Here is a 22118-nt window from a genome sequence, read left to right as displayed (position 1 = left end):
TCAGGGCTGTCGGAGCTCCGCGCCCGGCGGGAAGAACTGAACGGGCGGATCCAGGCCGAGGAGGCGGAGCGGGGCCGGCTGCAGGCGCGGATCGCGACGCTCTCCCGGCGCTTGTCCGACACCAGCGAGAGCCTGGCAGGGCTCCGCTCCACCCGAGCCCACATCGACCGCACCATCGCCGAGATGGACCTGGCCTCCGGGGAGGTACTGCCAGCGAGAGACATCGCCTTGAGCAGCTTCCCCGTGAGGGGAGGAGGAGGGACGGCATTGATCTCTGACCAGGGACTGGGCCCGAGGGAATCACTGAATCAGAATAACCTGAGGTGGACAAGGATCCCCCAGCCCAGCCCCTGTCCCTGCCCAGCAGCCCCAGCCTGGGCATCCCTGGCAGCGCTGCCCAAAGGCTCCTGGAGCTCTGGCAGCCTCGGGGCCGTGCCCATTCCCTGGGGAGCCTGGGCAGTGCCAGCACCCTCTGGGGGAAGAGCCTTGCCCTGAGCTCAGCCTGACGGTGTGTCAGGGGAGGTTTGGGATATATATATGTGTGTGTATGTGTGAACTCGGTCTGTATTTACCTGAAGGTCTGTGGGGAGCACCTCGATGAATCACCAATCCTCCCTGCAGCCAAAACAACTCCCCAGGCCCGGGATGCAGCTCTGGCACACAGACCCCATCATGAGAGGGCTGGGTTGGGGGTCGATTTGGTGCTGCTTGGGCTTGGGCAAAGTTTATTGTCCAAATACATTAAAAATGGCTTTTGGAACAGACCCCTAAAAATTACCATCTCATACCCGTGGTTTGGGGGAAAGGAGGAAACCAGAGACATGACACTGACCCACAATCCCTCTAATTCAGGCAGAGGACAGTGGTGCTGATGGAGTTGTTGGCCTGCCATTCTTCCAGCGCAATATTTAGTGTATTTCTTTCATCTTTAATGAAACAATGTCATGAAAAGAGTCCAATTGTTGGGGCAGTAAAGGGTGGGAAGGATGCAAACAACATGAGGGCTGGCACTGTCATTTTGGTTCTTGAGACAGCTCTGCCCATTCCCCTGTGTGTGTTACTGCCAGGCAGGCACTGCTTGATCCCCACAGACAGGGCCACAGCTGAAGTCACTTCTGTATTACACACCAACAGCTTTTATTTCTTTAAAAAAGGATCTTCCCAGCCTCTTTTCAGATAAGTGACAATCTTCCTTCTCATGGTGACCAGGCAGAGTTTGTGTCAGAAACACCTTTCCCCTATTAGCTGCAGCCTAAATTCTCCTCCCATTTGCATTTTGAATGTGACTAACTACTGTGTCAGCTCCTCTTCCTCTCCCAAAGTCAGTGCTTTCCCCTGGCAATCACTTTTCAGATGAAGCTGGAGATGTTTTCTCAGCCTCCTTCAAGACCTGATGGTTTGAAGTGAAAGGGGAAACTCACATAAAAATTTAAAAGCTTAAAAACTATGTTGTAAAGTACACAAACAGCCCCTTTAAAAAGAAAGCTTACCTGAGATCCAAGTCACACCCCCAGCCTACAGATGAATTCCTGTTTATTGAAATGAACTGACACCCACAGGAGGTAGAAAGAGGTGGTGAGGAGGAGATGCTGGTGTCCTACAGACAGAAAGTAACAGAGTTCCTTTCCTGTTTGTCACTCCTTGCCTTCTGCCAGCACCCACAGGATTTCACCTTCCTCCAGCACCTCATCCTGTGGGGCACTCCCTCAGCTCCTCTCTGATCACTTGGTGATTTCCACAAATTCACAGGAACATAAATTATTTTTGGGACTAGAACCATCACATTTGGTTACAACTGTCCACTGTGTTAAAGTTTTTAACTGGTGAGGTGGACAGGCAGCAAGGGCTCCTAAACATGTTGTAGCTTAGAGCACAGGAAGGAGGGATGTTGGATTATGTACACAGTGAGCTAAAAATAGGAGAAAATTAATAACAGATCTAGTCTGACATAAGGTCATTCTAGATTTGAGTTAGTCTTGAAGCCAGAAACCCAAAATGTGCAGTTTTAATAGTGGAAAAGAGTTGAAACTGACCTAAATTTAATTTAATACTGACCTAAAATTTAATACTGACCCAATTTAATACTGACCTAAAAAGCTCAGGTACCAAATCTCTCTTTAAAAAAACCCAACCAACCAACCAAAACCCCCAGTCTGCTTCAGGAAGTTCTCTGCCTCGTGCTCCAAGGCAGATAAATTGCTTAAGGTCTTTCATATTCAGAATATGAACACAAACCAGAGAAATTTGCCCACAGATATTCCCACACAGACAGGATGATAAATCACCAGGAATTAGAGGCTGAAGGGCTCATAGCCCCTCTTGCTGCAAGGCAGATCACTGAATTGGAAGGGAATTCATAAGAGAAACAGTTTATGTAAAAATAAGCTATTTTTATTTCTTTCCCAGATACTGGACAATTCTCAGACATTGCTAGATGTCCTGAAGAAGGAAATGAGGGATCTTGGTAAAATCATTGATCCACAAAACACTTCATTAGGACAACGAATACGTCGACAAAAGCGTTCCTAAACTTCTTCAGCCTGGAATGTCCTGTTGGCCAGAGAGAGCTGCTTTGTGGTCCAAGGATGCCACACTTAATAAAAGCCTTTGTCTTGCAGAAGTGAATTTACCTTCCAGATGTGCTTTGGTATTAGTTAGAGACCCACTAAAGCAGGTCCTCCAACGCTACAGAGCAGGGTAGGCATTTACACAAAAACACCCTTCATTTTGAGCCCAGCCATGCTGGGGCACATCCCAGGAGGTGACCCAGCAGCTGATGCTCCTGCCCTCAGGACTGCCTGGAGGCAGCTGCAGTAGCTGGGCAGGGATTAGAGAGGAAGCTGGGAAGTGCAGAGGAGTGCAGAATCACAGCTCCAAGGGGGAGCAGGATCACCAGGAGAAGGAGCAGAGTCAGCAGCACCCCCACAGCCCCAGGCTGTGCTGCCCCCAGGGTTAACTCACACACAACCAGAGCAGTGTTTGAGCTGCAGGACAGTGTTGGCTTTTGCATGCTTTAGCATTCCTCATGGATCCATAGGAGATCCAAGCCTGGGCTAGTTCAGACCCCTTGTCCCTCCTAACTTGAGTTGAAAGCAGCTTTGCTTTACCTGCTGCAGTTTTGCAAGACACAGAGCTGCCTTAAACTCACCTGGGCTTTTCCACAGGGGGAGATGCTCATTGGGACCTTTTTTGCTAGAAAAGCTGTGCTGAAAACTCACCCCTTAAATCTGGCAGTCACCAGCAGTCTCACATCTTCCCTCATTCTACACCAGTCTCAGCACCTTATCCTGAATAATTTTATTAACGGGAGAAGCCTCAACTCATGGAACTCCATGGTCCTTGTGTCGTGTCCCAGGCACTGCACACACATCCTTCTCCTGGCAAGTCACACAGGCTGCAGATCTCAAATTAGCTTGGAACAGACAAGGAGGTGCAAAATGTTTCTTTGTGGCCCCCCAGCCAACATCTAAAACTACTAAGTAGCTCTTTTTTTTTTTTTCTTCATTATCTTTCCAAAAGTATTTAGGCACCCAGGGCAGAAGGGAACAGCTACAAGTAGGGATGTACTAACATTTAATCCTGTGTTTTCCAGTAGAACAACCTTCCCTTGCTGCTCCAACAGACACCAAACCAAGTGCAAGGTATGCAGAGCATTTTCAGTTCACAGAGCAGTGTCACTTGAGCAAACATTCACAATCTATAACAGACAAACCAGTAACCATCAAATTTAATCAAAGATAGCAGCCTGTTCCTTTGGATCACACCCCACTCATTCCATGAAGCCCAAAGAGGCCGGATCTGTTTTCACCACATCTCTTTTAATCCCAAAGTACAAATCACATTAGCAGCACTGCTCCATCTGTTCCAGAGTGCAATTTTGACCCTGAGTTTACAGTAGTAGAAAACTTGAATGGAAGATTCTAGCAGATTCCTTTGCATATTGGCTGCATTAAACAATTATAATAGAACTATAAAAATCCTAGAAAAAAAAACCAAAAAATAACCCACATTCCTTGTTCAAGTTCTGCAGAAGAATGGAGTGAAACTTCCCTCCTGTGCTTTGACTAGAAGAGCAGAGCAAGTGTGGCTTGAAGGAAGCAACCAAGAGAGATCAATCAGATTTGGAACAAAGCAACAAGAGGAGCTGGCAAACTGGAGCACAACCAGCAACTCCCAGAGACTGAATGCCAGAGTTGGGAAGGACAGACCAAAGCTATGGCCAATGTTTGGGAATCTTCAAGAGGCTGGAGGCAGTCTGGACATTTCACTACTAATTGGTGCAAAAATAACATCTAAAGCTAAAGGCATTCATTGCTCTTCCCATCCCTCCCTCAGGGTGTTCAGTGAATTCCACAAGCTTGTAACTGGCACATGAATTCCATGATGTTTCAGTGAAACCAGAGCTGGAAACATGCCAAGGACAAACCATGAACCTTCAATGGTTTTCCAAACTGACACCCAATGTGTCAAATCACAGCCACTCTGTGAACCCACCTAACTGCCCAGTGCTCCACTCCAGAGCCATCCTCCACTGGGGAGAAGGGTTGCAAAAGCTGTCCAGACCCTGCACAGTGCCTGGACTCGGACAAGCACTGAGAAAAATCCACATCCATCCCGGGATTACAGATGCCCTTCCCACACTTGCCTAACCGGCAGCTGATCTTGAACAAGGAACATGCAAGGCCACAGGCAGAATAAATCATACGCCTTGAAAGCAGTAATTCGGTCCCAAAATCCAGTGCAAATATTCTCCGGAGATGCCCGAGAGCACGTGGTCCATCCACCCTTGGCAGCAGGGTCCGCGAGAGCCGCGGTGGCCGTGCGGGCTGCGCTGCCCCTCCTGCCCGGCAGCGCTGCTGCAGCACCGCGGAGCAGCCTCAGAAATAGAGCGCGGGCTCGCTGCTGAAATCCGAGAGTCCGCCCTTCTCCGCCGGGGTGAGCTGGGGACAGAGCACAGCACAGCGGCTCAGACCGGGCCAGAGGAGCCCCCTCAGCCCTGCACGGTGCCTTGGCACCCAGCCCGGGCTAACTGGGTGTGTGTGGTCAGTGCCCCCCTCCAAACGTGCCCTGGACTGTCAGAATTCCTGCAATGGTTTGGGTTGGAAGGGGTCTTAAAACCCACCTTGTTCCAACCTCCTGCAGGCAGGGACACCTTCCACTATCCCAGGTCACTCCAAGCCCCGTTCAACCTGGCCCTAGGCACTTCCAGGGATCCAGGGACAGCCACTCTGAGCCAAGGCTTAACCATCATCACAGGGAACAATTTCTTCCCAATATCGAATCTAAATCTCTTTTGGTTTAAAACCGTTCCCCCTCATCCCATCACCTGCCCATGTAATAAAAAAAAAAAATTAAAAAAAAGAAAGAAAAAAAATCTCTGTTTTTCATAAGCCCTCTTTAGGCAATGGAAGGAGCTCTGAGCTCTCCCTGGAACCTCCTCTTCTCCAGGTGAGCACCCCCAACTATCCCAGCCTGGCTGCAGAGCAGAGAGGCTCCAGCCCTTGGAGCATCTCCATGGTCTCCTCTGGATTAGTTCCAACAGATCCATGTCTGTCCTGTCCTGAGCAGAGTGTGCCAGCTGCCTCGAGTCTCCTTCACACGGCCACGGAGGGGCAGTGGGACGGTGTGATGGTCCCTTTGGGAGCAGTGACACAGCTCCCCGGGCAGGAACACAAACACAGGTGTGCAGGGAAAGGCACATCCTGTCCCATCCACTGCCTGGAACAACCCCCACCCCACAGGGGAGAACAAGAATTGGTTATTTATAGCCTCACCATGACTTGGTTCCCCTGGGAATCAGCATCCTTTGGGAGGGATCCCTCTGCAGCAGGACCCTCATACTTCTGCTCCTGCCACTCGCTGAACTTCACGGAGTGCTTTGGGGTGTAGCTGGATAAATCTGCTGCAAGGACAAAGATGAGGTAAATATTCCTCACCACCCCAAAAAGAAGTGGGACAAGATCCCAGCAGGGACAGCCTGGAAGCTGCCCATCTGCAGCTCCCTGTTCACCTCCACTAGCATTTCCACTATGTGGAGCCCCTTAAGGGGCTGTGGGAAACGTGGGCAGTGTCAGACACCACAGAAACCCCACGGTGCCCACCCACACAGTGCCTCACTCACCTGAGTTAGGTGTACTGGGATGCAAAGTGCTGTTTGGGCGTGGAATATAAAAGGTACGAGATTTTTCCTCTGTTTCAGAAGCGTGTCCTTCCTCCTCCTCATCCTCTTCTGCCAGGGAGCTCTCTGAGGGGTACTCAAACATCGTCTGCAAACTCGTCTCGTTGAAAGAGATCTTCATCTGACAACAGCAAAGGAGAATTATCAGGGAGAAGCACAAGAACTGACTGATCCCCGCGCTGGCTCTGGCACAGGCCAGGGCTGCCCCTGGTTTAAAGCAGCCACTGCAGACCCCCCAATCCCTCCCCAAGTGCCTGGGTGGATCTCTTGCCATGCTGAGGGAAACCCCAAAGGCAGAGCCAAGGGGTCTGGAGCAGCTCTTTGTTCCCCCTGCCAGCACCTCACACTGGCACCCAGCAGGAGCTGCCATCATATCTCTCACAGGAGAGACAAGCAGAAAAGCACCCACATGTTGGAAAGGTGACATTGCTAATTCCTGGCAACTCCTTTGTGTATCCAAGCTCCAGGCAACAGGAATATCCATGAGCAGGACTCCAATCTTAGGAGAACATTTTGGCAAAGAGCTATTTAAGCTACATTAAACAGGGCTTAAAACCAGAAGTGAGAAGAAGGAAGCAGCTAAAGAAGAGATGGTAACAGGTGGCAGCAGACAGGGAAAGTACTGGGCAAGGGGGAGGCCTTTAAGGTTCTGGTTTGAAACCAGTTTTATCCAGTATTGTCACTAATGACCTTTCCACCGTAACTGGGAGACTGAGAAATGAAAGTGACGCAAACACACGAGTTCATCAAGGGCTAACTGGAATTTTATGGCCATGAAGAAAACTGGAGAGCAAAAACACTAAAAATGGAATCAAGAGCAACCTTTGCCCTAAGAGAAGTTCAGCACCCGTGAATAACTGAGGAAGAAACTTTGGGATTGGCTACAGGACTGTAATCATCATTAGGATGCTGCTTAAATAAACCAGGAATGAAGGAAGGCATTTCTGCTGGAAATAGGGACTGCCTGGCTCCCTCCTCCCTGTGCAAATGTGCTCGTCCAAGCTGAAAAGGAAAGCTGAGGGAGGGGTTTGTTCCCTGCAGCCCTGCCTGTCCCAGTCATTACCTACCCCTGTGCTCCGGGGATCTGCTGACAGGTCACCTCAACAGCTGCACAGGAGATTCACTGGCAAAACCTTCACACCAGCAAAAGTGAAGGTGGAGAAAAAGCATAGCAGCTCTTTGTAAGTACTCCAGAAAATAACCACCAAGGAGCACAGAACTGCTGATGCCAGCACACATCAGACAAATAAGGAGGCTAAGCCTGCCAGGAATAAGTTCATGCCAAAAGTGGGGAAGTATTTAGCCAACACAGATCAAGGTTCAGGAGCAGCTGTCTAAAAGGGTGTTGTGATCCCTTTACTTCTAAATACAATTACAATTCAGCTAATAGGGTTATGAACAGAATGGAAAGGACGTGGCAACTTGTGACAGGAGCCCAATGGTTCTGATCTCCCCGGATGCTGTGTAATGACAGGCCAGGGGTGAGTGCAGCACATTTACCCCATGGTTCTCTCATACAGAAAATCCCCAAGGCTGGGAAGTGGCACCTGGCCCCAAGCACCAATAGTGCCCTGGTGCAGCCATTCCCTGTCACAGCAGTGGTAGGAGCACTGGAGTGGCATTTTCAGGGGCTGCCAAAGTCACACCTGGATGTCCCCAAGGGCCAGAGCTGCCAGCAGGTCACAGTGCCACCTGTGCTGCCCGTGCACGGGGTCCCTGGAGCTCTGGAGGGATCAGAGCAGGACAGGGAGCATTTCACTGCTGCTTTTCAGCAAAGCAACAAGGGCAGCTTTGCTTGAATCTGGGTACCAGAGGGAGCAGCTGCAGCCCCTCCACACTGCAAAGCACAGCTGGAGCTACCCTGCCCCAGGGCAGGATGGACCTGGGACACAGGCTGGCCCCTTCCCCTGCTCCCAGGAGAAGGCAGCATGGAAACTGCATGGAGGGAACCAGCTGCCTTTCCTCATTCCCTGCACAGAGGAGAAGAGTGATTCTATTTCAGAGAAAAGGGACTGGAATGAAATGGTGCTGAAGCTGAGAGCATCCCAGTTGCTGCTCCCTGAATTTCCCATCCCTGCTGCTGACCTAGATGCTCCCTGATCCGAGCCAGGCTGTTCACACTGCTCACAATGTGGTGTCTGTCCTGTGGGGATGAGCCATGCTGCCAGGGACAAAGGCCACCAGGGTGGAGGTGCCCAGGGCTCCTGGAAGCCCAGGAGCTACCCCAGAAACTGCACTATCACTGCTGCCAATGGCACTGAGGAGCAAGAAGTACTTGGCTAAACATGGAAAACAAAGCAGACAGGAGAGAGATGCCCTGGGGTTTAGAATTTAAGCTTGGGAGATGGAACTAAATGTTCCTGGGTTTCTGCTATCAGGAGGAAATCTCTAAGAAAAATGACTTTGAGTCCAGTTTGGACCAAAGGTGCATGCAGTGCTGGAGGAGAAAACAGCCTCAGCAGAGAGCAAAACCAGAGAGCAGAAGGGAGCAGAAACTGCCTGGAGACACCCACATCCCACACAGAGCCCAGGCACAACACCAACACCCCACACCCAAGAGCTCCCACTCTCCACAGCCAGTTCAAGCAGGAGGCAGTGCTGGAGCCCCTGACACAACAAGAGCAACCAGCCAGCCCCAGGGCACAGCTGGGGCCAAGATCACCTGCAAGGCTCACACAAGGAGGTGTGTGTGGCACAAGTTCCCCCAGAGCACGCTGAGCTGCCCTGTGGCAGATGCCAGCCCCTGCTCCCAGGGCCTGCACCAGGCAGAGCCCCAGGGTGCTGCAATGACGCCCTGGGCACACCCAGGCAGAGCAAACACGAGGCACAGCCTGGCACTGGCACTGATGGAGCCTGGGGCACTCAGCCCTGCCCATGGGGAGAGAGCCCAAACCCCAAACCCTGCTGTGGCAGCACCTGGGCTCCCCTCTCTAAGCACAAAAGGCTTTCAGGGAAGCACAAAGCAGCTCTGCTTGACCCAACAGAACAGGGAGAGTGAAGCATTCAGGCAAAACCAGGGGACACAGGGGCAGAGAAATGCTCTGAGTGGCTACAGAGCACAGCTGAGTGTTGTGTGCAAGGAACACAGGCAGCTCCAGCCCCAGGAACCAGCCTGAAAGGAAAACCAAAAGCCCAGTCATGGCACAGACAACAGGTTTGCACAGCCAGCAGTGCCTTGCCAGACCACAGGGACTTTTATGGGAACACAAAAGGCAACAGGGGACGTTTCTTTAGAAGAAAAGCGTGTCCCAGCAGAGCCAAGCTCACTGGAGCCCAGCCAGAGGCCTCTGCTCAGCCTGTCTCAGCACTGCTTCCCCTGCTTCTGCCCCAGCAGCAGCTGCCAGTTGTGGCAAGCAAGAATTTTGCACCCTTCAGCTGTGGATGTTTGCAGGGATTTGTCACTTTTTGCTCAGCTGGAGGCTTCACCCACAGCTGTGTCACAAACTCAGGGTCCAACCCAAACCCATATATATATATAAATATATATATAAATACTCTGCTCAGCAATCAGACACACTGGAAAGAGTAAATCAGGCTTTTCAGGAAATATTGTGCTGTTCAATCAATAGTATCTTGTTGCCATAGCAAAAATCATTTATTTATTTGCTAGGATTTGAACTAGTAATGAGTAATATCCAGGAAAGAGAAGCCAGGGCAAACACTGCCCAACAAAGCATAAATCTGAGTAGTCATGCAGATCTCATTTAGAAAAGGGAAGTCAACCCTGTGTCAGGCTGTCAGGACTCAGGCTGCACCCAGACCAGCCACCAAAGAGCCCCCAAATACAGAGGTTTATTAAAAACAAAAAGAACCAATTTATAGAACCCAACCTACAACATGAGCAATGACAGTCAGCAGCCACCTCACCTCCAAAAGGGAGAGGAGAAAGTCTGCAAGGCAGTGTTAATGACAGAGCCAAGACCCAATGGCTTCTCACACACCAGGGACCTCTCAGGAAGTCTCCAGGGCTTAATCTGCATCCTCAGCTCCAGAAGGAATCTCCTTACTGTGGCTTTTCCCTTCACCACCCATTATTACATTTGCTGCTTGGCTGATGAGCCAAAGTAAGGTGTTTACACTTTTTAAACTGAAAACTCTTTGACAATCCAAATCCTCGCCTTGTAACAGTCAGGAAAAAGTAATTGTTCTAGACATTAAATGAATAAAATCATCCTATAATTCTATTCCAGCAGAGGAGTCTGAGTCAGCATTTGCTCCCCTTCACACCAGCCCAGAACAGGGGGGCTGAGAAGGACTGAGCCCCTCTCCCCTCCATGTGAGTGGTTCCCATCTCCCAAAGCTGGGGCTCCTGCTGGAGTTGCCATCCCTGCTCTGTCCTTGAGGAGCAGGATGGGATGGTGAGTGGTGAAGGACAAGCTGGGCTCCACCCCTGCCCTGTGCCATCCCACAGCACCTCCAGCACATCCCAACCCAGCAAGAGCCTCACCAGACCCAAAGAGCAGCACCAGGGATCAAGAGCTGCTCTCTTCACTACTGATTCTCTTCTAATCATCCTCTGGCCTCAATAATTCCCAGGTGACAAATCCAGGGACTGCACTGACTCCCCAGGACATGCAGGGGCTGCTGGGTGGTGCTGGTGTGATTTAAGGCAGCTTTTCACACCTGGTCTACTGCAGGATCACAGAATATCCTCAGCTGGAGGGACCCCAAGGATCCCCAGCCCAGCCCCTGTCCCTGCCCAGCCCCCCCAGCAACCCCAGCCTGGGCATCCCTGGCAGCGCTGCCCAAAGGCTCCTGGAGCTCTGGCAGCCTCGGGGCCGTGCCCATTCCCTGGGCAGCCTGGGCAGTGCCAGCACCCTCTGGGGGAAGAACCTTGCCCTGAGCTCAGCCTGAGCTGCCCTGGCCCAGCCCCAGCCGTGCCCTGGCTCCTGTCCCTCGTCACCACAGACAAGAGATGTCTGTGTCTCTGTGTCACAAGATCAGTGTCTGTCCCTCCTCTTCCCCCACAAGGAAGTTGCCTCCTCTCAGCAGCACAGGAGGGTTTGCCTGGTATCTGCAGGACAGGTGGATGATCCAGCATGAACACAAAGCAGGGATTGACATCTCTGAGAGATCAAGCACAGACAAAATGACTATTCTGAAGAACCTTGTGCTCCTGTGCCACCTCACATCGAGGAACATTTGCTGCTGCACTGGTTGGTTAAAGATTGGGTCAAGGAGGCACAAGACATCACCTGATACCTGAAACTGCATCCAGCTGGGAGTGTCAGCAAGGCTGTGCACACAGAGCATCCCAGGGAGGGCTGCAGAGAGCCCCTGAGCAGGGCAGGAAAGCTGCTCCAGCCCCAAACCCATGGGGTTGGTGGGTGCAGGCTCAGGACCTGTACAAAGAGGAGGTTCTGACACAGAACAACCTCCCAGCTGCCAGACTGAGAGGGAAGGTCTCTGCACAGACAAATAACTGCTTGTGAGACTGGAAACAGGGTAGAAGCACAGATTTTATAGTGGACAAAGGTCCCCAAAGGGTTTAACCTGCTCTTCCCATCTCACCAGTCCCACAGAGCAGCAGATTCAGTAAAAGGAGACAGAAAAGCAGCTCATAAACTCCAAACCTCTGCAGAGACCTTCAGTTTTTTCACAGCAGCCTGCAGTCAGTGATCTAGACATCTCCCATGAAAAGAAACTTTTAGATAAAAGCTTTTGGGGAAAATGAGCCAATTTTTTGGAGTTAGCAATGAGCTTGTCTGTGTGTCTGTGCTTGTCCTGAAAACACAGTCATGTGTCAGCCCAAATTGTTGAATAACTCCAGGCACAGACTATGTGGGCAGCCTGAAACAGTACCCTGGGGACTGCAGCATCACCAGCACATCACCAAGGCATTTGCTATCATTCAGAAGATAAGGAGCTTTTGTGCCTCTAAAGCCTTTCCCTGACACAGAAAGAAAGGGTTTTCCCCTGACAAGTATCCCTAGAAAAGAGGGGGCTCAAGGCTTGGTTCCTATATCGGATTAACCCTGTACTGCTATGGCTGAAGCACTCTAAGTGTGCCCAGAAAACTGCAGATGGCAGTTCAGAAATGTACTTTTCTGTACAAGAAGAAGAGTTTTGGGGAACTGGAACTATGACACCACAGAATCACTTGATCCTGTTTTTCCAAGAAGTGTTTCCTGAGAGTAACACTGACTTTTGCCCAGCCATTAACTGCACCTCAGTGAGTTACTGAGTAGAGCTAACAGCACTAAAGATTTACAGCAGGAGCACGTCAGGGAAGCCCTGTGTGGCTGGCAAAGGAGACATTTCCTTCAGGATCACATCCCAGCTCCCAAGCCACAAGGCAAAACAAGAAAGTCTCCATTTACAAGGCAACCCACAAAGCCAGCTCTGTGTAATCAATATGCTGAAGCACATGGCAGACAGGAGCAATGCATGGAGATTCGAAATATTAAACTCCTTGTGCAAGACACGGGCAAGTTTCAAATTCCTGATGAGAGGTGACAGGGTAGGGACAGCCCCCAGAGCATGTGGGGCAGGTGGCTTGGTTAACTCTTCCCTTCACTGTGCAGGACAAGGGGAGATTGCAGTGCCCACACAAGCACAGCTGGAGCCCCAGTGTGCCAGGGCACAGAGCAGCCATTCACCCTGGGAGCCCTTTATTCCTCCTCACATCTGCAGGCAGAAGAGCCAGAGCCTTCCCCAGCTTAACAGGCAATTCAGAAATTACTTACTTGGCCCCTAAGAACCAGACAAATCTCCCTGCTTGTACAAAACAAATCTCATCTGAATGCACAAAGGGAGCAGGATAAGCAAGGTACAATTAGTGTCAAGACTTGGTGTCCTTATAAAAGCCACATAGAGCTCCCCAACAGCACAGGATTTCACAGGAGCTCTGAGCAGCCCATTTGTAGCTACAACGAGGTGCAGTGATGAAGCTGCCACCCACAAACATTTCTGTGCAACCCAGACTGCCCAGAGCAGCTCAGAAAAATACCTGGGTTTGGTGCTGGAATGGGACCCATGGAGCATCAGTCCATGGGAAACAGAGAGAGGCTGGGAGCAGAATTACTTCCCACCCTGTCAAGGAGCTCATTCAGGACCAAAGGCACCCATGATGTGAACAGTACCACCTGCACAACAGAGTTCATGTCTCTCTTGCCCTTGCTCTTTCTTTTAACATGCAAAAGGAACTTCCTTGATGAGAAGCAAGTGCAGCAGGTTCACCAGGAGCCTCAGGGATGTGCCCTCAGAGCTGCATTTTCAGCAGCTGCAAGCGAGACAATTTCCCTACACACACACACACACACACACACACACACACACACAAGTGTGTGTCTGAGATATTTCCTACATTCTAATGCCCACAAAGCTGCAGCTCCATCCTGCCAGGTTCCCAAGATCATCCGAAGGGCATTTCTCAGAAAACATCAGCCTCGAGTTCCTCCAGCCCAGATTTTCCCAGGATGTTTGTGAAGTCACTCTGTGTGACACAGACACTCCATGTGACTCTTCCTACACAAATTGGCAAACAGGGATATCCTCCCAGCCCCACGGACTGCTGCAGTCAGTGGAACAGCCTGGGTTGTAAATAGGTTTTCAATTCGGGTTTCACTTGGAGGGGTGTGAGCACAACCCCTGAGGTGAAGGAAATGCTGCTGCAGCAGCTCTTACCCAGATTTCCTTTCCTGCCACTGCACCCAAAACCGAAATATTTTAATTTTCCTTACTGTTCCCCACACATAACACAGACCTGGGGCAGGACTCCTGCCCCAGCTACCCCAGTGTCCTTCCTCTGCTCTTCTCAGAACACCATGACCACATACTGGAAAAACCAGAGTGGAAAGGAAAACCCAAACCTGGAACAAACTGAAACCTTGAGATGGAGGGAATTTATAAACCATCTCCAATCTGGTCCACAGATTAAGCAAACTGATTAAGAAAACGTTAACTGTAATCCTTGTGATTAGAGTTCAGAGCACAAAGTACTTCAAATCTCCTCCTGAGCTTTGGGGCACGCTGAGCCCTGGGCATGTCCTAACCAGCTTCAAAGCCAGACTTGGCTCTGATTTGCGTCAGAGTTTCTATTTTAGCCCTTCTGTCCATTCCTGCAGTGCTGACAGCAGCAGGCAGGACATGGGGGCAAGAGAACCAGGGGAATTCGGACTCAGATTGTCACTGCAGCATGAGAAGAAGCATGGGAGTGGTGAGGCCATGCAGAGCCTAAGTCACAGAAAGTTTCCCACTACAGAGATGAGATGAGATAAATCTGACTCAGACTGCCAGGGTTTCATACAACAAAGTCTCAGCACTTCAAGGTGCTGGCACATACTGGGAAACAAAAAACCACCCACTGCCCCACAGACAGCCTCGGGGGCAGCTTGTGAAGTGGTTTAAAAGCTGTAACTGCAGCAAATTCTGATTTCCAGGCTTCAGCCATCAACATCACAGAAAAAATAATCAGTGGAATTAGCAAAGGGCAGGAAAATGGCTTTTTCTGTCTGGGTGAAAGAGGCTGCTGCCATCTGACAGCTAATGGAGATCATCTCCACCGGGGAGGGGCCGCACTTCATCATCCAAGACACTTATTTCCTGAGCATGACTTATCACTGCTGACCTCATCTCCTAAAAATGCAATACATCCATGTCAGATACTGCCATGGCCCCTCCTTAAAGGTGGCAGATGAATCTGCCCCAGCAGAGCACAGCCTGAGACAGAAAATAGAACAGGAACACGCAGTTCTCCAAGAGCTAAAGAACACAAATCTCTGCCCTGACCCCTCCAAAACACAGGGATGACATCATCAAAGGAGTTCTTGCAGAGAGATTTCTTCTTCTACTACTAAATTAATTTACTTGTGTTATGGTTAATTTACTTGTGTTATACATTGCAAAAAAAAAAAACTTCAGGCAGCCACCAGCATTTAGACTCCACTCTGTGCAAACTTGCTCCAAACAGGTCTGGGCAGCAGCTGGAAATGTTGATCCCTGCCAACATCCCAAACCTACACCTGGCTCTCACAGGAGACCATCTCCAGCAGAACTGAACAGATGGAAAACTACAGAGCAGGAAGTTCAGCAGGTTAGACCAACAAAGCTGCTGCCCATCATCAAAACTGAGGGGTATTTAAAGTAATCTTTTAACAGACTTTTAAGTGGGAATTTGGAAGCCACATTCAGGCTTTACGCAGCTCAAAAGATTAGGACATGGACCATACTAAAGTTTGTGTAAGATGGAACTTTTTGAAGTTCAGCTGAACATCTCTGAAGACAATTTAGCTTTAGACTCCAACTGTTTGGATCCCAGCAGCCTTGTTCCCGTAATCCCTGCTCACACTGGGCTGCGACTCGCCTGCCAGCACACGGCAAACTGCCAGCTGTGACAAGCACTAAACATTAAATCCATCAACAACCTGATGTCTGCTGGCTCTCGGGTCCTGTTATTCACAGGACTTTGGCTGGCCTGGCCAGAATTCATTCACCTTCCCTGCAGGATCTGCAGGAGGTACCGGATCCTGGAGAGGAAAACACTCAGGATGCACTGCAGGAGTGACACAGCGAAGGAGCAGGGCCAGGGCAGAGTCCAGCCTCCAGCCAGAGGAGAGCCTGAATCCCAAAGCCAGTGACTGCTTGTGGAAGCCCAGCTGGCCCTGCAGTGCTCTGTCCTTGCCCAGCTCTCACCCCACACACCAACCACATGTGCTGCAAAAACCCAGATTTCTATCTCATCAACAACTGTATTGGACGTTATTCTGGCAGGTAACCAAACCACCACTGACTCTTGTCAGCCCAGATGAGCAAGATTTTATCCTCTGAGATCCCAAAGATCCACATCCTGCAGCAAAGCCTTCCCTTCCTCCTGGCACTGCTGACATGCCTTTACTTCTCTGCAATAACAGAGTACAAAGAGAAGCCCTGAGCAGAGGTCACCAACACTGTGCTGCATCCTCTGCCCCACTCTCAGTTTAGAATAAAGGTCAGTAGGTCTCCTTCCACCCCTGCACATGCATCCTGTCCTCTCTGAGAGCTCAGCCAGCTCCTCCAGCAGCTGCCCAGCAGCTTCTGGCACATCCCTTTGGAGCTGCAAACACACTTCTCAGACTGAGTCCCACACACAGTGCTTTATCTGAACTGCTGGTGGTACTGCCTGAGAAATCTCAAAACAGCCCCAGAGCAGATGAACAGCCCTGAAGGGCACCTGAAGCCCTGCAGGAGCACAGCAGCTCCAGCTCATCCATCCCCCAGGGTGAGCAGGGCCGAGGCTCTGCCCTCCACCTGCAGACCCTGATGTGTCCCATCCCACACAGCCCCACACTGACCTTCACAGTCCCTGTCCCCCCACAGCAGCCCCACAACAGAGCTGGGAACAGATTGCTTATTTCCAATACATCATCTTCCTCTCCCTCACCAAGCTCCAGCTCCAACCCCCAAAGTAACAGCTGCTTCACATATCTGAAGGTCTGCAAGGAGCAATCGAGTTGTTTATCCTGAAAGGCCTTGAAGCAGCAGCATCCCCCAGGCCACAGCAAAGTCACAAGTGCCACAGCCACTGCCAGCAGCCAGGAGCAGGGGCTGGAGCTCCCTCTGTGCAGGACAGTGCTGGAAGCCAGCCTGTCCCAGCCACCCTCCCAAAAAGCCACGGAGGATGTGGATCAGGGGACTCAGACCACAGCAGCTCCACTTGGCTGCCACTGCTACCACAGTCAGGCAATCAGAGGCCACACATGGGGATGGAAAAGGGAGGCTGAATTTCTACATTTGAAGAAAAACACCATTTGCATCTCAGAGAACTGTGGGGTGCAACTGGCAGGGCTGACACCCTCCTTCCTAATAAATCATTACCCCTGACTGCACAGCCAGCCATTGATCCAGAGCATTTCCAGACTCTGCTGACCTGCTGTTTATCTCCCAGATTTCTGCTGGGCATCAGCAAACAGCTAAACTTTTCCAAGTTCTTGAAGTTTCACTAAGGACTGCTTGCTTGAGTATGGAGCATAATTAAAGATCTTTTCAAAGCAAGGTTTGGAAACGAAGATGCTTGGCACAAGAAGGGCTTGTTCACCCCAAAAGACACAGGAGCTGCTCACTAAAACCAGCCTCAGGTTTTGACACCCCAAAAAAGAAAGGGGATTGGTTTTAACAAACAACTGCAGCTCCCTGCTCACAAGAACAGTCTGTTTCTGCCCAATTCAGGCCAAAATCGAGTTTCTGAAAACCCCGACACAGCTACAAAACAGAACTCTTGTTTTTGGCTGGTTGCCTTGGAGACACAGAGTGATCTCTTGGGAAGAAACCAAGGAATGCATCTTAATACGAGCTCCTTCCTTTTCAGGCATCAACACTCAGCCTTATTACCCAGAGTACAGCCACAAACATCCTCTAGGTCAAGAGTAAACAGAAATCTTTCCATTTGTCCCCCATCAGCATCTTCTAGACCCTGGCTCCAAAGTCATACTCTGTGCTTGACTGAGCAGGAAGGAGCTGAAAGAAAAGTGAGTGTTTCTCCCATACCACATTTAACTTCACCCAGAAACTTGTGTCTTGACTACTTTCCTTCAGCTCCATCTTATTTTTCAAAGGATCCGTATTGGCTGCAGCTTCCTGAGTTCTGCAAATATAACAGGCAGTTTCTCCTTTGCCTTTTAATCTCTCTCCTCTCAGAAACCAAATGTTTACACAAGTTCTCCTGCAGGATGCCCCACACACAGTTCTTAGAGCACAGCTCTGTGTGCACCTTGCAGTATTTGGCACCTCAGCAGCACAGCAGGGCAGCTAATGCTGTTAAGCTGATAAGAACAGGGGCAGAGAAGCTCCATGACCTGCCCAATGTCACACAAATCCACCACTGACACACAGAACAGTAGTTAACCAATATCACATGATATTTTAGGCTGGGAAAGGTCCTCTGGAGGTCTCTAGCCCAAACTCCTGCCTTAAGCAAGACTGACTTGCCAGTTGTTTAAAGCTTTTCCCTAGCAAGTTTCAGACAGCTCCAAGGCTGGACATGCCACAACTTCTCTGGGTTTGACCAACCAAAAAACAATTCAGTCACTGCACTGGACCTGTGCTCATCTCCCTCCCTCCTTTTTGTTAAGGATACCTTCCACTGGGCACCATTTAACTGTTTTTACTTGAGGCTTTGTTCCTTGTGCCCCAACAGCATACCCTGCTCAGAAAAATCAGCTCCTCAGCTCCATCAGAAGTAGGGCTTACTCAAGTATGACCCTCCCACCAGATTCTCTCTGTGTCCTCTGCTCTATGCTAAGAGCACTCAGAACTGTAACATGCTGCATTAATATTTTCACCCTTTAGACCACAAACCTGATTTGGTGTAAATCAAATTAGCACCCCAAACTGAACCTGAACAGAGCCCAAACAGCTGCAATGAGTGCAAGCCAGCAGGTGTTTAGGCAGCAGAACAACTCCAGTCTGACCAAGCACTTCCCTGTAGGAAAACAAGGAAAAACTTCAGGAGCAATGAGCAAGAATCAACACCCCTGCTCATTTGCTTGTTCTGTCTCTCAAGGTGCTCCAGACCTGCTCCCTGTATTAGTCACCATCAAATTACCACAGGCTGCATGTGCTTAGGGAGGAATTCCACAGCGTTAAGCCAGGGGAGCAGCACTCCCCGAGTCCCTTCAAATGAGATGCATCCTGCTCAAAGGATTGCCTCAAATTATCATGCTCAGTGCCTCAGGCACCCATGTGCATCCAGTCCCTCAGTTATCTATTTGGATTTGGGTAACGGAAACGTCCAACAACAATTCCTACTATGGAAAAACATGTCACATCACAGCCCTAAGTCGGGATGTGCCACCTCAGTGTGCTGCTTTCAGAGCCCAACAACTCTCCCCACTCCTCTTGTCACATCCAGATGCATTTCAGCAAGCCCTACAAAAATTAATTTTCAATTTAGGGCTAGGAAGGATCTATGTTACTCCCCAAGCCGTGAGAAAATCTGGCATTCGCTCCCTCCAAAGGCATTTGGAGCAATCAGCATCTCCTGGATCTTCAGAGCTGTAGCTGCACATTCAGAAGGAGCAGGTGGTATAATCCTATCAATAGGAGTTAAGTTCTTGCTGATCTCTTTCTGCCTAATCGAGACCTAATTCTTGAGCCTCTATCAATAGATCACTAATTCGGGGAAGGCACCAATGCCACACTGCCTGGGGGACCACGGGCAGCTCAACATGTCCAACCCCTCAGACACAGCGAGCACAGTGGGAGGGCAAGCCCACAGCTGCTCCAACCATGCAGCTCCCCCTGATTTCCTAAATTCCTGAAATACTTTACTTTCCATTATCGTATCTCCAAGAAGGGCTGGGGTGGGAGAGGCCCTGCAGCTGTCACAGGGCATATCCCACCCTCAGCTGCTTTGTGGGACAGTCCCCAGTGCCCCCTCCCTGAGGGCAAATTCTGTTTAATACACCAAGTCCCGTCTCCCAGCTCGGGTCCTCAGGCTCCCTTTTAAGTTCCAGGAGACAGTAAAAGCAAACAAGAAACTGGACTTGCAGAGTTGCAAACTCTCCTAATATTGGATACCATAAGCAATATTAATCTCTGGTTCCTTCCTCACCATTCTGAAACGTCCTTCGCATCAGTGTGGTGGAGTTCCACCTTCCCTCTCCTGTTTTCCAGTCCATTTTACCCCCTGCTTCAGGGAGCTCTGCAGGCAGCCTCTGGCTCCCACAAGGGGCAAACACACTGCCCTGTTCCCAGCAGTGCCTCATGAGCAGCCAAACCCAAAGCAGCCCCAGCACTCGCAGCCTGGCTGCTGAGCACAGAGGTGCCCGGTTACCTTCTTGCGGCGTGAGCCCGTCTTGCTCATGCAGGACCTCTCCAGGGACAGGTACCCCCCGATCACTTCAATCTCGTTCACCGTGGGGTAGCGCTTTTTATGGGATATCCCCACTTGAGGCCCATCAGCGTTCTCCACGGCTTTGCCTCTTCCTTTACTCTCCTCCTCCTCCTCCTCTTCCTCCCGCTGCGGCCTTCCGCTGGCATCGGGGACAGCCTGCAGCCCCGGGGCCACGGGCTTCCTTTTGGGCACGACAGTGAAGGTGCTGCCTCCCCTCTGCTGGGGGGCAGAGTGCGGTCTGTAGAGGGGCACAGAGGAAAACTCCATCTCCAGGTCGGGGCCAGCTCCTCCGGGCTGATCCACCAAGTTCCCCGTCCTCGCAGCCGGGCCAGCCCCGCTGTCCGTCTCCACAATGTCATCGATGTAAGTCACAGGTACCAGAGGATCCAGAGGCGCCGCTGGGGAAGTGATGGGCTCTTCCTGCTCGGGGGCGGGAGCCCTCGGGGGCTCCGGGGGTGCCTTCTCCTCCGAGGGCGGTGGCCCTGGCCTGGCAATCTGCGCCGGCGGCCGAGCCGGGCTGCCCTCCCGGCGGGGCACGAAGACGAAGGAATTGCGCGAATTCAGGCGCAGCTTGGCCAGAGCCTGTGCCTGCAGGTCGTGGGCTGGGATGGCCGCCAGGTCAGGTTTGGGGGCCGGGAGGATTTCGAAGGAGCCCCCGGCCCGGGGGGCTGAGGCGGAGAGCGGCCGAACGGCGCCGGTGGCACTGGGGGCCGGACTGGCACTGGGCAGGGGCGACACGGCCACCTCGGCCTCCTCCGGCTTTGGCCTCCTGGCGTTGGCTCTGGCATGGGAAGGGCTGGTGGATGGCACTGGTGGCCCCTTGGGCGTTGCGGGGCGGCCGGCGGGGACAGCGCCGGGCTCGGGGACGCGGACGCTGGGGGGCTGCCCCCGGGGTGTGACCGTGAAGGAGTTGGAGCTGATCTTGTGGAGGAAGCAGTTGGCCTGAGGGGCCGCAGCCTTGGGGGTACCTGGGACCGCCTGAGGGGCTGCAGCCCGGGGGGCAGCCGGGGCGGGCTGGGGGGCTGCGGGCTCGGGGGTGAAAGCCCGGGGGGGAGCCGGGGTGGGCTGGGGGGACAGGGGCTGTGGGCTGACAGCCCGGGGCGGTGGTGCGGGCTGGGGGGTGACAGCCCGCGGGGGTGTCGTGGGCTGGGGGGTGACAGCCCGCGGGGGTGTCGTGGGCTGGGGGGTGACAGCCCGCGGGGAAACCGTGGGCGGAGGAGTGACAACCCGTGGAGGGGCCGTGGGCGGGGGGGTGACAGCCCGGGGGGAAGCCGGCGGCAGGACTGTGGGTTGGGGGGCCGCCGGGACCGCTGGAGGGGTGGCAGCGCGGGGGGGAGCCGGGAGCGGCGGAGGGGTGGCCGGGACCGCGGGCGGAGATGCCGGTCCCGCCTTTGGCGCCGGAGCCCGGGGGAAGCCGGGCCCCTTCTGGAGGGGCTTGGGGGCGCGGGGGGAGCCGGGTCCCGCGGGCGGAGCGGGCGGCGCGGCCCGGGCAGCGCCCGGTCCCACCTGCGGAGGAGCCGCGGCCCCGCCGGTCCCGGACAGCGCGTCCCCAACGCGGCGACGGCGGCCCCGCGGCCGCTGCCCGAACTTCTCCAGGAGGCGGCTGACGGTGCCCGGCTCGGCCGCCTCGGGCGGCTCCGGCGGCTCGGCCGTCTCGTAGATGACGACCTGGTCGGCGCGGATCTCGGCGAGCGCGGCGCCGCGCCGGGCCAGCAGCTCCCGCAGCGGGTCGGCGCCGGCCGGGTCCCGGCGGCGGGCGGGCGGCGCATCCCCCGCGGCGAAGCAGGCGGCGGGGTCGGCGCGGGACTCGATGATGAGGATGTTGTCGGCGCGGATGGTGCGGATGCCGGGCACGGCGCTGTACAGCTCCAGCAGCTGCTGCAGCGGCCGCGCCGCGCCGCCGGGCCCGGGCCGCCCCTGCCGCAGCCGGCGCCGCTCGCTCTCCAGCCGCATGAAGGGGTTCTCGCGGAGCGGGCCCAGGCTCTCCGCCACCACCAGCCGCTCCCCGGCCGGGGGCTCGGGCTCGCCGCCCGCCCCGGCCAGCTTGGCCCGCTTGCGCTCCAGGATCTCCCGCTGCCAGGCGGGCGCTGCCCGCGGCCCGGTGCCGAGCGGCGGCTCCGCGCTGCTCAT

The 22118-nt window shown here is 52.8% G+C and overlaps 2 protein-coding genes across 2 annotated transcripts in view; one reads left to right on the top strand and one right to left on the bottom strand.

Moving 5' to 3' along the window:
- The window catches only part of LOC136564549 (microtubule nucleation factor SSNA1-like), a 2863-nt gene extending 238 nt beyond the window's left edge, over nt 1–2625 (top strand). The window contains exons 2-3 of the mRNA XM_066562592.1: nt 5–204; nt 2407–2625. Of these exons, the coding sequence (XP_066418689.1) occupies nt 5–204; nt 2407–2529 (323 nt within the window). The 3' untranslated portion in view covers nt 2530–2625. The remainder of the gene's footprint in view (nt 1–4; nt 205–2406) is intronic.
- Nucleotides 2370–22118, bottom strand: TPRN (taperin). The gene is made up of 5 exons (XM_066562590.1): nt 21150–22118; nt 19929–21068; nt 6122–6299; nt 5775–5902; nt 2370–4940 (listed from the first exon to the last, which is right to left on the bottom strand). Exons 1-5 carry the CDS (start codon nt 22116–22118, stop codon nt 4878–4880), a joined length of 2478 nt encoding a protein of 825 aa, XP_066418687.1. The 3' UTR covers nt 2370–4877.

Source organism: Molothrus aeneus, chromosome 19, assembly GCF_037042795.1.
Source record: "Molothrus aeneus isolate 106 chromosome 19, BPBGC_Maene_1.0, whole genome shotgun sequence".
NCBI classification, from domain to species: Eukaryota; Metazoa; Chordata; class Aves; order Passeriformes; family Icteridae; genus Molothrus; species Molothrus aeneus.
This window is presented reverse-complemented; position numbering and strand designations above follow the sequence as displayed.